The sequence below is a fragment of the Gobius niger genome (assembly GCF_951799975.1).
Source record: "Gobius niger genome assembly, chromosome: 6".
Lineage (NCBI taxonomy): Eukaryota > Metazoa > Chordata > Actinopteri > Gobiiformes > Gobiidae > Gobius > Gobius niger.
The window spans coordinates 7,825,543-7,843,780 of record NC_136857.1 but is presented as its reverse complement, the minus strand read 5'-3'; the positions used below and the strand labels follow the sequence as shown (position 1 = coordinate 7,843,780).

Below are 18,238 nucleotides of genomic sequence, written 5' to 3'. Positions count from 1 at the left end.
TAGAGAGCTCGCAGAGAACAGTTGAAGAAGCGTGGATAACTTGTGAACAATGCCTTTTACGTGCATCGTACCGGGCTGTGATAACAAGCAGAAAGTATATAGTGTAGTAATGTTTCACAAATTTCCAACTCACCCCGGACGACGACACAGGACTCAGGACCTCGACCATGAGGTAGGAATGCGCGAGCACTTTCCCAAAATATATTTTCTGCTTGTTGTAAAAGGCTCTGTACAAGTCACGCAGCTTCTATTGACGGAAGTGAGCGGGGAAGTCTTTAGGAGTTACTGCGCGGACGTTTTGCTCCTCGTATCATTACGCCTCTTTTTATAGTACCCCTTTTAATCTGCTTATAAAATCGACATGTTACATTTCTGTGTAAATATACTTCGCATGAAAACACTTCACGTAACTTTATTTAAATAGGGAACACGTAGAAGAGCTTGGTAGCTTCTATCGTGAGCTTTTTTGGAGCTATGACATGTGGGAGAGGCTGCGTATGTGCTTCGTTTGCCTGGCAGAGCACACGGACAAAGACCAGACGGGGATATATTAACTCAACTAAAGTGAGGTAAGAACATATCTCAGTATGTAAAAACGGTGGCCTATTCCTTTAAGAAAACTCCGCCCGTGAACACGTGACCTCGAACCTCGCACGTCACAACCCAGTCATAGTGACAACGCCCTTACTTTACTTATGGCTCCTACAATAGATTTTCATCAATAAAACTGCACTCTTTTGTGGTTTTCACTTAACCCATAGTTAAATTGTGTCGTATCGATATCGAGATATCTAGCATGAATATCGAGATATGAAATTTTGTCCATATCGTACAGACTACAGGGCTCATTTGAAAGCTAAAACCTACAAAACTGACCTAAACAGATCTTTTTCCTCCCGTTGTTGTCACTTTTTTCATGTTCTTTTTCATCTCTTTTACTGTGGCTTTTTTGTTGCTTTGTTACTGCGTTTTTGTCACATTTCTGTTGCTCTTTTGAGTTACATTTTTGGACTTCCTTTGCACTTTTGTTGTGTTTTCATCCTCGTTTTCGTCTCATTTTTGTCGCCATTTTCACACTGTTTGAGAAGCTTTTAGATTTGGGTAAAGCCAAACTGGAGAAAATGTGCTTGGCTCAGGCCGGGGTTAAGAGGTTAAAATGGACACTGTGAAATGAATCTGAAGCACATAAATTGCAAATCTAATTACTTCAAATAAAACCCCAAAATATCTACAATAAACACGACTTGGCATTAAACACTCTCCAAGTGTGTAGATTTCTATATTAGCTATAAACTTATTTACTCCCTCAAGCCACTCTGGCCAATAGAGTTTTTTACAATACATGCATAACAAAAACTAATTACCTGACGAATAAAACACACACATACGACCACCCTCTTTTTGTTGTATTGCACAGACATTTAGAACTCAGTCCCAAGTTCCAACTACTTCGAAGACTGGAAGACGTCCCACTTTTTTATTGCCGTCTTGGGAAGTTTGTGATGTACCTGTTTCGAATGCTCAATGTGCTGCAGGTTGTTGTTGTTGCTTTGTCAGTGGACAATTTAACCCTTTACCCCCCACCTTAACAAAGAACATTTTCTCCAGTTTGGCTTTGGTTCCTAATCTAAAGGTTTACAGCCTACAGGCCAGTGTAATGCCTCATTTGAAAGCTAAGACCTACAAATCTGATCAAAATGAGTCTTTTTGCCACTTTTTCATAGTTTTTGTGTCACTTTTTTTGCCTCTTTTTTTTGCATTTTTGTTACTTTTTCATCACTTTCTGTTCCTCTTTTGTTGTTTTTTCATCCTTGTTTTCCTTTTGCTATTTTGACGCTTCTTTCAAGAAGCTTTTAGATTTGTGTAAAGCCAAACTGGAGAAAATGTGCTCAGTTCAAGAGGTTAAGAGGTTAAAATGTGTGTGTTTTTGAGGATAAACAGAAAACATAGTGGTTTATATAGACCCTCTGACAGCTTTTTCCATTGCACTCAGAAAGTTAGATACTGTCTCTCCACGTCCCGACAAATTGCTCAACTGGCCCCACTTTTTCTACTATTTGAGGTAATCACCCTGCTATTTTTACAAGCAACATTTGACAGAATCCCAGCCACCGCAGATCTACTAAAAATACATCTTGAGAATGAGTAGAAGTAGAATAGTTGTGCAGCTCTTTGCCGTTGCAGTGGGAGGTCCAGGTTGCCATAGATCGTAACCTCAGTAACCAGGTAATGGACAAACTCAGAGTCGTCCTCCAGGTTTGTGTCATCAAGTGCAAAGGCTCTTCCCGTATCACTTACACTAAATATGAGCAGTACAGGTAATTTATACGACCACTACAAAGTCATTAGCGTAGGTAAGTACAGTGCGCGGTGAACGGGAGTCTCTGGGAAGAACAAGGCGACACAGTTGTACATGCGTTATTTGGATTTTGAAATGATTTTTTTTTTTTTTGCTTCCTGTGAGGGGCTAAACATTAACAGAGGAGGTCAGGGGTGAGGGCCTTTTGCGGCTTTGGCATGCAAAGTATATGGACCTCTGTCACTGGGCAACTTCAAACAGACAGCCCGCAGGATAACCACCCATTACTGTGTTATGGAGAGCATTGTGCGGCTTTGTTTGACATCTTTTAACATTTGCGCAGACAGGATAATTGCCTGTGCTAATATTTACAAGCATAAAAGTGTTTTTTTGTGTGTGTGCGGTTAGTCTTCATCACATGCGACTTAACCCCTTACCCCCCAACCGTAGGAAGAACATTTTCTCCAGTTCGGCTCAGATCTTACAGCTTCTTAGAGCCTATAGGCCAGAGTAATGCCTCATTTGAAATCTAAGACCTACAAAACACATCTAAGCTTCTTCCTTGTTTAGTTTTAATCGATTTTGCCACATTTTTTATCACGTGATGTTGCATTTTTGGTGCATTAAAACGTGACGAAACGCAACGAAAAACGTGACAAAGACACGACAAAAACGCAACTAAAACAATAAATACGCAATAGTAAACATTGCAAAAACACAACAAAAACGCAACCAAAAAAACGTAGGTCTTGGCTTTCAAATGATCTGTTATACTGACCTATAGGCTGTAAACTCTCAGGTCAAGAAGCTTTGAGATTTAAGTAAAGCCAAACTGGAGGAAATATGCTCAGTTAAGGCGGGGGTTAAAGGAACAGGCCACCGTTTTCCATACTGAGATATGTTCTTACCTGAGCTTAGATGAACTGATGCGTACCTGTCTGGTCTTTGTGTGGGCCCTCAGTCACGCAAAACAACCAAAGATGTTGCTAGCATTTGGCTTCTCCCAACATATTCCTATAGCTCTAAACGGGGTGAAGTTAGAAGCGACCAAGCTCTTCCACGAGCAAACACACAGACCAGACAGGTACTCATCAACTTATCTAAGCTCAGGTAAGAACATATAACAGTATGGAAGAACTGTGGGCCCTCAGTGACGCAAAAAGACGAAAGATGTGGCTAGCATTAGGCCTCTCCCAGCATATTTCCTATAGCTCCAGACGGGGTGAAGTTAGAAGCGACCAAGCTCTTCCACGGGCACATAAAAATACCAGGCAAGTATACGTATCAAGTAGGGCTGAACGATATGGACAAAATGTCATATCTCGATATTCATGCCAGATATCTCGATATTGATACGATATAACTATGGGTTACGTGAAAACTAAGCTTTTTTCAGAAAAATCATAATACAAAAGAGTGCAGTTGTATTGATGAAAATCTATATTGTTTATATTTTGCTTTTTCAATTTTAATATTTTGAATGTTCATATCTCAATATAAACACGATAACGATATATATAACGATATATTTTTCTTTGGCGATATTGATATCTTGAATGTTCATATCTCGATATCGATACGATATAAAGATTATATCTTTCAGCCCTAGCATCAACTCGTCGAAGCTCAGGTAAGAACATATCTCAGTATGGAAAAACGGTGGCCTGTTCTTTTTTTTTATTTTATTTTTTTTACAACTTTTAAGTAGAAACGTCGTGCCCAAAGGCATTGACGGCTGGGTTCATGAATATTAAAACATAACATCAAAGATCAGCCTCTTATCGATGTCCCATAATTTGTTTTTAAAACATTTGTTTTTAAAACAGTCCAAAGAGCGGTTTAAGCAGATACATTGCTTCGATAGGTCCACACACAACAGCCCTTGTACTAATTGTAGAAAGCATATTCTAAAACTTAAATGTAGTTTTCTTCCATTGCTTATTTGGTAAGTTACTACTTTTGTCCTGAAATTGTGTCAGCAAAATTCGCTACAAGAATCACATGATATGTCCAAAAGGCTATAGGTTCATTGGTAAGTACACTAGTTTGTTTTGTAACATGGAATAAACAATTAACCAAAAAAGGGCCTGTTTTGTGAAATATTAATGCATGGAGTTATTGTTGTGTCTAGGCTTAACAGGTGTCTTGTTGGTGTAATTACTCCCAGAGCACTTAGAGCAGAGATGTGTTCTACTTCAATATTTATTACTAAGGAATAGGGTCATCCACAACTTAACACTTCGTGACTTTGTTTGTGCAAGAGCCCAATAAGACCGGAGTGGGATCACAGTGTCTGGAACATGTCCAAATGAGTTGGAGACAGATGTTTTTTTTTTAAATTCACATCTGTTCGTCTGGTCTCTCAACAACGCAAGCTTCATCTGATCTCTGTCTTGAACTGTTTGAGAAATGCGCAAACATAGTAATGGCAGCAAGATTAAAGGGTAGTGCGGCAGCGGCTGTCTCGCGCAGGTAAAGTCAATGACGTAGTCCGACCCTCTTGACTCACCTGGGGCGCCTCAAATGACTTAAGAAACAAAGAATGTCGCGGCTTTGTGACCACTACACACTTTAGAGACTTTAAGAAATATTCAAAACAATATAGGAATACATGGGTAAGCTGAATGTCAAAAGGAAATCCACTGGAGCAAGTTGGGCATGATACATTACAGGTGAGGCTATTACGCACCGTGGACTGCCGTTGACGCAAAGTGGATTTGTGTGGGGTTAAAACGATAAAAACAATGTAAATCACTTATACATTCCCAATGAACAGGTTGAACAGACATAGACGAAGACTCATCATAAGTAGCGAAACTCACAAGAAGTGAATGTATGACCAAAAATTCACTTACCGAGCGGATCGATCGTCGCTTTTTGGAGCCCCGTAAAAACATGGCGCTGCTGTGTTCCTCGGAAAGTGAAGAAAGTATTGTGATAAAGTTCGGAGAGGAAATCTTTGAGAGTGTGTGATGAAGTCCTACATGCCGACCCCGGACTCCGGCTCCTTTCACTCTGGCTACCTTCTTCTGGCGCTGGGAAATGTGGAAAAAAACAAGCTAACTCGAGTGAACGGACGACTTCCGGTTGAACTCAGAATCAGAATGGGCTATATGCACAGTGACCCCACGTGATTTCCGCCCGGACAGTCAGCCAGAGGCTGTCCTTCCTGTCTGTCATCTCTTCCCATTAAAAATTAGCAGGTCCCACAGAAATGAAGCAATAGCTTAAGATTTGGTAAAGGACAGCGAGTAAAAGTTCGGATGTGGCTGGAGCAGGTTAAAAAATATTACGTGAGACGCAACGACTTCACTGGAGGAAACTCCGTGTTCATAACGGTGGATGTTTTTGTCTTGAAGCTAACGCGGCTAACAAAATAAAAAATAAAACTAGCGCAAAGTTTTGAACGAGCCTGCGCAAAAAAGAATCGTCCTGTTAGTAGTTTAAATAATATTTACTTGTTTACATGTTATATTATCATTTTTCAACACTAGCCTTTAGCTCTAAGATAAAAGCTCCGCCCTTACGACAGCTGGCGTTTCCTTTGGGTGCTGGATTCACAGCGAACATGATGTTTGTAATACGTTGCTGTGACTGTCCATCAGTAACTCGTTGTCCTTAACCAGATCCTGAGCTATCGCTATTTTTGTGTGGGAACCTGCTAATTGTGAACGTAAACGACCAGCGACAGGAAGTGCTGCGTCTGGCTGACTGTCCAGGAAGACGTCACGTGGGGAAACTGTGCATATAGCCCATCGCATAACTGACAACTGACAACTGATTCTGACTTAGTAAAGCGCAATAATTCACACCTTCATTGGGTTTTGATGTTTTAAAATGCATGTTTATCAGTTTCAATTGTTTTATACACAGCCCGATTGTGAAAGCAACACAAAAATATTCCAGACTTTATTTTGAAAGGCCTTTTACGTACGTTTCCGGAGCGGCTTGACAAACTCCCACTGAGTCATACCTGCACTTCTGAAGTTTGCTCTCGACTTGTCCACAACGACAAGGAAGTCAAAACGTTTCAAGAGGGCAAAATACACGAGAAGGTATGATGCTTAACTAATAATAATAATAAATAATAGATAAATAATAATAATAATAAATAGTAATAATAATAAATAATGAATAATAAATAATTCAATAAATAAAACGGCTATGATGGTTAAAATGAATAATTTTAACCATAAATTTTAAAAATAAATGAAAAAACTTTTTTTTTCCATTAAAGGTGAAAAATAAACCATTCCGCGTTTTTGAGTAATAATAATAAAATAATGATACTACTACTACTACTACTACTACTACTACTACTACTACTACTACTACTACTACTACTACTACTACTACTACCACTGCTAATACTTAAACTACGACGACTACTACTACTACTACTACTACTACTACTACTACTAATACTACTGCTACTACTACTACTACTACTACTACTACTACTACTACTACTACTACTACTACCACTACCACTGCTAATACTTAAACTACGAATTCTACTACTACAACTAATAAAATAAATAAATAATAATAATAAAAAAATAAAAATAAAAATAATAATAATAATAATAATAATAATAATAATAATAATAATAATAATATAACAATAATAATAATAAAAATAATAATATACAAACCTGATTTATTGGTCAGCTGCATGGCCTTCTATTCAGTTCATAGCTGTTTGCTGCTCTCTAGTGGAAGGCCACAGTCATAATACAAAGCATTACCAGCACATTTATATGATAATGGACTTTATTTCCCTCTCCTTTGAGCACCTGAATGATCCTGGGAGCTATGTTGTCCCCCCCTGTAGGGTCTCCCATGGCAAACAGGTCCGAGATGACAGGTCAGACAAAGAGCGGTTCAGGAGCCCCTTATGAGGAACCAACCACCACCTGCAGGAGGAGCCATGGGGGGCTGATGCAATATGATTTGGGCAGCTCCAACAGCTGCCCCCACGACCCGGCAACAGACAAGTGGAAGAAAATGGATAGATCGATGTATGGATGGATGGATGGATGGATGGATGGATGGATTTCATTTCCCATAAAATAGCCGTTATGGGGTGCCGAATGTAAAAACAGCATAAAAAATAGTCTCCTGTCTTTATTCTTTGAAAGTTAAGTATAATGGATTTGTTTAGAACATTGAAAATACAAAACTTAGTTAAAGGGAATGTACCAATTCAATGAATGTTGATTTATTGTCATGACATCAATTTCTCAAACTAAAATCCCTTTACTCTGATCTGCATGTTACACCTCTTGTTCCAAGTAATTAAAAACAACAATTTTTCTTCATCAATCTTCCGCAACATCTAATAGAGGAACGAGTATTTAAACTTTAGCATCTGTAAAACAAACAAGAACATACATGTAGAAATGTCATGTGTATTTAGACAGACATATGAATGAAGTATTCTCACCAGTTAAGGCCGCTGTATCGCTGTTTTGTCTTGCGCTCTTGATTTGTAAAGAAACGGTGTAGGCGTCATAAGCGAACACAAGGCCAGCAATCAGACCAAAAACCTATCATTTAAAAATAAATGAATAAAATTAACTGTTGAAGATGAGAGTGAACTGCAAATTGTACAGGACAGTTCAATATCGCAGTTAAATGCATTATTTGGCATTGATTTAACCAAATCAAAACCAAAAATTTAACCAAAATCCCACTGATATTTAGTATCTCCTTTTCATGGGTCTGACCCCGTTGGAGTTGTTGCAAAAACAACCAGAGCACCAGGAGGAAACCAAAGAGAACACGCAAACTTCACCCAGGAAACAACTAAAGGCCCGAGAATTTCTAAACTCCAGGACCTTCTTGCTGTGAGGCTGCACCATCATCCCACATCCAGATAACACATCATTTGAAGCATTTCTCACTCATTTCAAGCCGTACTTTTCTGTGGGGTGAAATTTAGACTGTATTAGTTTTAATGCAGCTCTACTTTGTGTAGTCGGCTGTGGCCTCTTATTGGTTTACATTGTCCAGTCAGTGCACTGTCCTCTCTGTCCTCTCAGGTGCAGTGGTTGGTAATAAAGCCTCCTCCAGATCATAAATAAGGTTCATGGTTCAGAGTCGACTATTGTACATGTTTTCAGGTCTATGTAACTGAAGTTTGACTGACCCCTCCTGCGACCCAGGCTCCGTCCCCCGGCCACCGGATCAGATGGTGCAGAGACTCGATGATGAACCAAGGTGCTTTGATGACAGTTCGAAAAAGGTCCTGCATGAAATGAAAAACAAATAGAACATTACTGCAGGTCAACTGAAGAGGAACGGGAGCTAAATGAATGTCTTTGATTGGTCGGAAATTAGGAAGTGGTAAAAGAATGCATTAATACGGCTGTAATAAGGCTGGACGATATTTGCCTGGCCACTGTGGCTAGCCAGACACTCCTCCTTTCTGCTCGGAGCCAATCATTTCCTGATTTTACCAGTACTGGTCCACTCAGGGTCGAAGAGGCAGAAGTTCAGAGAGTTTCATGTTGATCGATCTCGGTTTCCGATTCAATTTACTTCCCAATGGGCGATATTGAGATTGACCAAAGTAGGGATTGCCATTTTGATTGCATTTCGATTAAATGCACTGGGCATCATGTAACATACTACAACATTATAGCCAAAACTAATTTGCTATGTCTGTCCCGAGAGGGTTTTTTTAAGGGGAGACACTACAGGCAAAACTCAATTTTTTCAGGTTTTGGGCCAAATTGGTCTCTGAACATATAAGCTTTCACCCGGAAACAGAAAATATACCTAATCATCACAATAACATGTTTAAATATTGCGCTGATTCAATGTTCCCCCATAGACTTTTTTGGGACAATGCAATTTCAAGGGCCTTTTTCTCAAAACACATTTTTCTGTCATTGTAGCGACACTATGTCCACGTCAGTCGGACCTAAAGACTTCAAATTTTCCAGCCTTGGACTGAACAATATTTGGAAGATTTTTCAGAGGGATTTTTTATTATTTAATCCCTAAGCCCCATTTATTGAGTTTTGAATGTCAAAAAATAAGGCGAAAATTAATTTTTTATACATTTTTCCACTAAAAAACAAGAAATCCTAAATCCCCTCTGAGAAAGTCTTGGTAGCTCATTCATCAATAAAATGAAACCATAAATTTGAATGTAGCTCTATCCATTATTCAGATTTCATCGCCGAAAAGATGGGAAATTTGGGGCCTTTTTAGGCATAAAACACCTTGTTCTTACATGAAAAGAAACTTGCAATGTATTTTTTTCTCACATTTATGCCAGTAATCTACAGCAAAAGTTTCAAATTGATATCTGTAAATCTACATTTTTCCCCTATTCACCTGCAGTGTCTCGCCCTTAAATAGAAATGACAAGGTTATGTTGTGGTAGTGAAAGTAGAACTTACTCTCCAGACCCAAATGATGCGTTTGTCCAGCTCCATCATATAGACACAGAAGAAGATCATGGCAAAAATCATCCCACTGATGCTGCATAACAAATGCCATGGTGCACGGACGCTGCATAACAGATGTTGACAATCAAACACAGCACCTGCAAAGGAGGAAAACAGAGGTTAAGAAGAGACATGTAGAAGGCCCAGAGTTAAGCCCTGAGCTCATCAATAGTACAGGTACCACAGATTGAGAACCACTGGGCTAGACTTTACTTAATGCTAACTGGGAGTTAGAATTTTGATCACATAATTAGAGCCATAAACGCACAAAAATGGCAGCCACCTTCTTGCTACATGCACACAGACCTGCTAAAAGTTAGGTTTGATATATACAGGTGCTCGTCATATAATTAGAATATCATGAAAAAGTTCATTTACTTCATGCAAAAATGAAGTGACACAACATATTTGTTATAATTTTGGTGATAATGGCTTACAGTCCATTATATACAGTCAATTTTCAAAACATTCTAATTTTATGAGATTTTTTTTTTTTTTTTACAAGCTGAGCCATAATAATCAAAATTATAACAAATAAAAGCTACACATATCTCACTGCATGCAATGAGTCTATCATATTATATTAGTTTCAGAGTTTAAAGGGGGGTATTATGCAAAATCGACTTTTTCGAGCTTTACATCATGTTATTATGTCATCCCCTCATTAAAAATAAAAACATGCCTGAAGTGTTGCCTTGGCACATTCACATATTTTTGAGTAATCTGTCAAACTCTGATGGCGGCCATTTTAGGGATAGGTTTGCCTGAGTCCTCCTAGGAAAGGTTCTTAAAGAGACAGAGGCCTATTTCAAGACATTCACTACAGCCATTTTGAGAGAGCAACTTCATACAAGGCAGTTATTCTGATTTACTGCATTTACAGACCAACAGACGGTTTCGTCATCATTGTAGTGTGCTATAGACTGGTGCTATGTGACTGAAAAAAGCATAATACCCCCTCTTTAAGTTGAATAACGGAAGTGAATGCACTTTTTCATGATACTCTAATTATATGACGAGCACCTGTATATATACTTACGCTCCAGACCCAAATGACGTGTAGGAACTGTTTGTCCAGCTCCATCATAAAAACACCAAACACCAAGGAGATGATGACAAAAATCATCCCACTGATTGCTACATAAAAACAGTCCTGGCTCACGGACGCTCCATTACAGATGCTGACAGTCAAACACAACACCTGCAAAGGAGGAAAACAGAAGTTAAGAGAAATGCAGAAGGCCCAGCGTTAAGCCCTGAGCTCATCAATAGTACAGGTACCACAAATTGAGAACCACTGGGCTGGGTTATACTAGGAGTTAGAACTGTTAAAATGCATCAAGATTTCACTTTTTCTTGCAAGTGCACGTATCTTTAGATTGCTTTCAGAGATAAAGCCTGCTACAACTTCTGAAATCACACTGTGGTTGGTAAAATCAACATGAATAGACTGAGCAACAGGGGAAGTGAGGGAGTATAGTTCTATTTCTATTTAATACGTTTTATTAATTCCATTTGAAAAGAAAGCAAAAATATGTCTTAAACTGACAGAAAATGGACAGAATTTCAACAAAACCTGCAGTTGAATGTGTTTTGGACTTTGTGTATCCTCTCTGAACGTTTGAGTTAAAAAGTCAAACAATGTCATGAACAAATAATTTAGATTTTGTGCCACTTGGGATATAATTCAATGACTTTAAGGCCTTAGTTATTGCAGAATTTATTTGATGACTTTTAACCTCTTAACCCCCTCCTGAAGTGAATACATTTTCTCCAGTTTGGCTTTACCCAAAAACAAGGATGAAAATGTGACGAAAAAGTGAGAAATGTTTCATGAAAATTAAATAAAAATGTGACAAAAATATACAACAGAAAAGCCACAAAAGAGCAACAAAAAGAGACAAAAATGTGACAAAAAAGAGTTTTTTTTTCCAGGTTTAGTGAGTGACCTGGGGGGCACAAGATGATTATGAAACAAACTTTTTACATTTCTGGCATAAAATGTGAAGTCATTTTGATTAAAAACAACATATTTTAGTCAAATATTTTTTTTAAAAAGTATCCAAACTTGCATAATTAAACCACAATTGAAATGTGTTATTATGTATTATCATAAAAGCTAATCACATTTTACAGGAGGGGGTCCAGAGTTGTTTGTTGAGCGATTTTGGGGATGGTGCCCCAGGCGACAGTGGCGCAGATGGTAGAGCGGGTCGTCTCATGATCGGGGGTTCGAACCCCACCTCCTGAAGGTGCACACTGTCGTTGTGTATTTGGGCAAGACACTTCACCCACATTGTCTGCGTACATTGGCGCATGAATGAGGGTATGAATGGATCCTTGCTGTAAAGTGCTGTGAGTGCCTAATGTAGGTGGAAAAGCGCTATATAAGTTGAGACCATTTACCATTTACTAAAGGTTTGAGAACCCCTGAGTTAGAACAATAAAATACCACCAAGCCAGGGCATAACATTTGAACAATAAAAGATCTGTAATAAATCTGCTACGATAATCTGACTGAGCTCTTCTGTCAATCTACAATTTATGTATGTTTGGACAAAAACATTGGGGCTGTTTATTTAGATAGGTTTGAATATGGGGGGATTACAAGCCTCCTATTTTAATTTATTAAAAGAGATCTCGGAGTCGGCATCCCCCGCACAGGTGAAGCAGAAGAGTATTTTCAGGTCGTCTTGTTGAAAAACAGGTCCCACTTACTATTTCTGCTGCGAGGATGAAGCCTTTTGGGGTCGTCACGTAGCTTTTAAACTTCTCCACGCAGTTTGAGCTGGTTGCAGTTGTGTCGGCCATAATGTAGAGCAGAAGGATGTAATAGACTGAACAAGTGTGTTTTATTCTAGTTTATGCTCAGTTAAAGGAGAAGTTGCAAATTTCATAAACTTCTGTCTAGAGTCTTGAACGATCCCTTGTCTCTCTGGAGGCTGGAGCGAGTCCTTAACCTTAACCTTAAGACTCGTGCAAAGCTTCACGTAGACGAAACCACAGAAACTGGAAGTGGGTGTATTATCATCTGCTACAGTAAACTGACTTTGTTTAAGGTACAGGATATCATTGAGTTGCTTTGACTTGAAAGGATCAGATAAAGTTTGTCCAAGACTGCCTGTTGCCGAGTCAGTGATTAGGTGGACAGTGTATGGGCTTCTTAACTTAAAGGTGCTTTTTGTAACTTTTAACGCGGGGAAAAAACTGTTGATATTAGTGACTTTCAGAGTTAAATATGCACCAATATCAACCTTTTTACCACAAACAAACAAAAAGCTACATAATGACCTTTAGAATTTTGGCACACTCAGAAGAACAGTTTTTCTTTTTTCATTTTTGTATTTAGGTCTATTTACTAGAAGAATTCTGTAAGAAATCAATTAAGTTGATTGAAATGCCTCCATCATCCTGCATGTACCTTTGTCTTGGGAGACAATAATGTTTTAAAGAGGGGGTATTAGGCTTTTTTCAATCACAGAGCACACCAGTCTATAGCACACTACAATGATGACCAAACCTTCTGTTGGTCTGTAAATGCAGTAGATTACAATAACTGCCTTGTATAAAATTGCTCTCTCAAAATGGCTGTAGCGAATGTCTTGAAATAGGCCTCTGTCTCTTTAAGAACCTCTGACCCTTTCCGACACGCCCCCTCCACACGCTGTCTGTGGCATCAGTGGGGAGGGGGTTCTGCTGAGGAGCAGTGGTTGGTTACTCGGCTGGTGACGAAAGCTCGGAGGCGTCTCCAGGAGGTGGGGGCGTTCCTAGGAGGACTCAGGCAAACCTATCCCTAAAATGGCCGCCATCAGAGTTTTTACAGATTACTCAAAAATACGTGAATGTGCCAAGGCAACACTTCAGGCAATTTTTTAATGAGGGAATGACATAATAACATGATGTAAAGCTTGAAAAAGTCGATTTTGCATAATACCCCCCTTTAAACAAAGCAGCTTTTGTTGCATTAAAGGGCCTATACCCTATATTGTTTTTGTTTATGAACAATGCAACAAAATTAAAATGTTAGTTGCAAAGTGATTTGTTGTAACTCCCAATATATATATTTTTTAAGCAATTTACAAAACAGGGAGTTGTAGCCTTTTCTGCTCGCTGGTGCGTTTTGCATTTGTGAGCACCTTTAAATGGAAAAAGTGTAGGGCCACAAAAATGCTACTTTTGGATTTATAGGCTGCTAGAAATGGCAATATTTCAATTTCAGTTCCCCCCCCCCCCCCCAAATGTCAGGTGCTCAACAAAAGAGGTGATCATCTTAATATTCTAGATTTTAGTTTATTAGGATATGACTTTGCTGCAGTAGAAGCAGGATGTCGATCTGATAGATGGTCCTAAAAAATCTCAACTTCCAAAGGTGATCCAAATATTACCACCATTTTCACAAAATGTCCATTATGGGGGGCCGTAAATAAAAGAATAACAAACAACATCATAAACAGTAGTCCACTGTAACCTCTTAACCCCCGCTTTAACTGAGCACATTTTCTCCGGTTCGACTTTATATATTATATTATATTATATTATATATGAACTCGTCTAAGGTTAGGTAAGAACATATCTCAGTATGTAAAAATGAGGCGTTACACTGGCCTATAGACTGAACTCCAGTCGAGAAGCTTTTACATTTTGAACTATAGAAAATGTGCTTGGTTAAGGCGGGGGGTCAGAGGTTATTCTTCGAAGGAAAAGTATATGGATCTGTTTAGATAACATTGAAAAACTTACTAACAAAAACTGAGATGAGAATGTACCAATTCAATTTATTTATTAATTGATTCATCGTTATGACATCAATTTCACAAACTCTTTACTCTGACCTGTATGTTACATCTCTTATTCCAAGTACTAAAAAACACATAATTTTTCTTCATCAATCTTCTGTAACATCTAATAATAATAATAATAAGATTTAAGCATGACCATCTGTAAAATAAACAAGAAAATACATGTTGTATGAAAGGTAAAGTGTATTTAGAAAGACATAGATTGAGTGAAGTAATCTCACCATTAACCGCTGTGTCTTGTCTTACCCTCTTGATTTGTAAGCAAATGGTGTAGGCGTCATAAGCGAAGACAAAGCCAGCAATCAGACTGAAAACCTATTTTTAAAAAGAAAAAATATATTTTTTAAAAGTACAGGAAAGTTCAATATCGCAGTTAAATGCATTTTTTGGTAACTGAAAATCCCACTGATATTCAGTATGTGCTTTTCATGGGTCTGACCCAGTTAGAGTTGTTGCAGAAACAACCAGAGCACCAGGAGGAAACCAAAGAGAACACGCAAACTTCACCCAGGAAACAACTAAAGGCCCGAGAATTTCTAAACTCCAGGACCTTCTTGCTGTGAGGCTGCACCATCATCCCACATCCAGATAACACCTCATTTGAAGCATTTCTCACTCATTTCAAGCCGTACTTTTCTGTGGGGTAAAATTTAGACTGTATTAGTTGTAATGCAGCTCTACTTTGTGTAGTCGGCTGTGGCCTCTTATTGGTTTACATTGTCACCAGTCAGTGCACTGTCCTCTCTGTCCTCTCAGGTGCAGTGGTTGGTTATAAAGCCTCCTCCAGATCTTAAACAGGGTTCATGGTTCAGAGTCGACTATTGTGCATGTTTTGAGGACTTTGTGACTGAAGTTTGACTGACCGATCCTGCGACCCAGGCTCCGTCCCCCGGCCACTGGATCAGATGGTGCAGAGCCTCGATGATGAACCAAGCCGCGTCGATGACAGTTCGAAAAAGGTCCTACATGAAATGAAAAGCCAACAGAACAATTACAACTAAGACAAGAGGTCAAACACACAATCACCATGTGCTAAAGAGGAACCGGAGCTGAATGAATCTCTAAGGATGGTCGGAAACTAGGAAGTGGTAAAAGGTTTGCAGTATCTGTTTCTTTACTTGGAATATTTCAATCCACTGTCTTGATCAAACTCCAAAACTAGGTGCTAGTGCTGAAATGGCTGTAAACCTGTCAGTTTACAGTGAAAGTAGAACTTACACTCCAGACCCAACTAATACGTAGCTCCAGCATATAGACACAGAAGAAGATGATGGCGAAAATCATCCCACCGACTGCTATGTAAGAAATGACATGGTGCACGGACGCTGCATAACAGATGTTGACAATGAAACACAGCACCTGTAAAGGAGGAAAACAGAAGGTAAGAAGAGACATGCTTTTGTTATATAGAGAAATTCATGGCAGAAAGATTTGAATGTTGTGGGTAGGCTAGTTTGCATCGTGCATCACTCCCAAAACACCAGGGGCCCAACCTCAACATTTTAGCCTAAAGTAAAGAACTATTTTCTGCAAATGTCTTGTATCAGTGGCTCCAAAGTGGCTTTGGGACCCACCATTACCCTCGGATGACAAGCCGAGGACCCAAATATAACTGTAATTTGTCATATATTGTATAAAATATTGTATTTTCCAGACAAGACTCACGATCCACGGAAAATGGTTTTGTGACTCACTTTTGGGTCCCGACCCACCAGTAGAGAATCATTGTTTATCATGACATATAACCAAGCGAGATGTTCCGACTGGACATTTTTAAAATACTGACACTATTTCTCGCATTTTAAGAGTACTTTAACAGGTATTTGATCTCTTATTTGCACAATAATATTTCTCAAAATCATCTCGGGGGTGCTGGAGGGCCGGATTTGGCTACCCCTGGATTACGTGTATCAATCTCGTGATAAAAGCAGTGGTTCTCAAATTGTGGTTTTGTTCGTCTCCTGCTTATTTTAAACTTGAATCATTTAATGACAAATAGAGATTATGCCATTTATTCTTCAGTAGTGTAGTTGCTTCTGTGTTTCTCATTTCTTCTTATAATGACATTTTACAGGAGGGGGGCCAGAGTTGTTTGTTGAGCGATTTTGGGGGTCACGGACTGAAAGGTTTGAGAACAATAATACGATCTTTCTTGATACACCATCAAGCAAGGGCAAAACGCTTGGTTGAACACTGGGCAGTTTCCTGTATTCTGGTGCATTTTATCCTCATGATGAACAACTAAAAATCTTTAATAAAACTGCTACAATAATCTGACTGAACTCTTCTGTCAACACTGTATTTCTTCTTCCAAAAAAATAAAGCCCAGAATTACAAAGGAAATCTAAAATGAATTGTTTAAAAATGAATTGGGGGTGTTAAATTAGTTCGGTTTGAATATTGTCGTGTTTGTAACTTTACATTTTTACAGTCTATAGTTGTAAACCCTCCTATCTATGGTGCAATATTAGTCTGTGATGAATTAGCAGTTGCAAAAAGAGATCTCGGAGTCGGCATCCCCCGCACAGGTGAAGCAGAAGAGTATTTTCAGGTCGTCTTGTTGAAAAACAGGTCCCACTTACTATTTCTGCTGCGAGGATTGAGCCTTTTGGGGTCGTCACGTAGCTTTTAAACTTCTCCATACATTCTGAGCTGGTTGCAGTTGTGTCGGCCATAATGTGGAGCAGAAAAGTTGTCCTGTCTCTCTGTCTGGAAGTTGGCACGAGTCCCGCTCAAACCTTAGCCTCATTATCAACAGTTGAAACCACAGAAACTGGAAGTGGGTGTAGCATCATCTTTCCTAGGAAACCTTTGTTTAAGTTACAGGATATTACTGAGCTTCCGATAAAGTCAATGAATAGGCGGACAGTGCATGGGATTCTTAACTTAAAGGTACATTTTACAACTTTTTATGCGGGGAGAAAGTTGTTATTAGTGACATTTCAGTGAGCAGCTTCTAAGTGTGGTTATCATGGCCCGACATGCCACTGCAATGGAAAGTAAAGGCGCCATGCTAGAATATCAACCTTTTTTTCCACTAACAAAAAGTTACATAATGGCTGTTTGAGGTTTTGGTGCCTTCAGAAGAATAGTGTTGTTGTTTTTTTCTAAGGCTTATTTCCTACTAATTAGTAATATAGGCGTTTATAAAGAGGTCCAAGAAGTGACAGCGCTGGGGCTTTACTGTGGAGTCCGATGATAGTATTGGCGGTAAGAAAACAAGTTCCACCTGCTAACACTGCAGGAGTTTAATTAAGCCCAACTCCTCTGATATTGACCGGGGACATTCACGCTCTGCCCGTGGAGGAGAGGCTTTTGTTTTAGGTACAGGATACAGTCGCCTATATAGCTTCTGTGACTTTATGATCAGATATGGAGGGAGGGAGAGGTGCCGCAGGTTCAGTTCTGGGTTTGAGTCCGAGTCTCCGCCTCCACGGCCAAGTTTTAAAACCTATTAGGCTATGTAATGTCTTTAATGAACTTGCAGTACATATATTTTGTTTTATGCTTTGTAACCAAATAAACCTTCATTCATTCATAATGTAGCGAGTTCTAATAGCCTACAAAATATCCATCAATGAAAAAGCTCAAAAGCAGCGACATAGCGGTACAGATGTGGGCTACTTGTCAGGGAGAGAGGAAGATGCAGCTGTGCCACAACAGCCACAGCTTGTTGCCGT

General features: G+C 39.1%; 2 protein-coding genes across 2 annotated transcripts in view; both read right to left on the bottom strand.

Annotated features, from left to right (window-relative positions):
- prickle3 (prickle homolog 3) overlaps positions 1 to 5,319 on the bottom strand; it is a 31,714-nt gene extending 26,395 nt beyond the window's left edge. The window contains exon 1 of the mRNA XM_079558473.1: positions 5,155 to 5,319. Within this exon, the coding sequence (XP_079414599.1) occupies positions 5,155 to 5,196 (42 nt within the window). The 5' untranslated portion in view covers positions 5,197 to 5,319. The remainder of the gene's footprint in view (positions 1 to 5,154) is intronic.
- A 2,337-nt stretch (positions 5,320 to 7,656) lies between these two features.
- Positions 7,657 to 17,233, bottom strand: LOC306964380 (uncharacterized protein; the record flags this gene model as incomplete). Its single annotated transcript, XM_079558371.1, has 8 exons — positions 7,657 to 7,670; positions 7,746 to 7,848; positions 8,451 to 8,549; positions 10,799 to 10,960; positions 14,805 to 14,873; positions 15,422 to 15,520; positions 15,777 to 15,917; positions 17,141 to 17,233. The coding sequence occupies 8 exons, from the start codon at positions 17,231 to 17,233 to the stop codon at positions 7,657 to 7,659; spliced, it is 780 nt and encodes a 259-aa protein (XP_079414497.1).
- Positions 17,234 to 18,238: the final 1,005 nt, after the last annotated feature.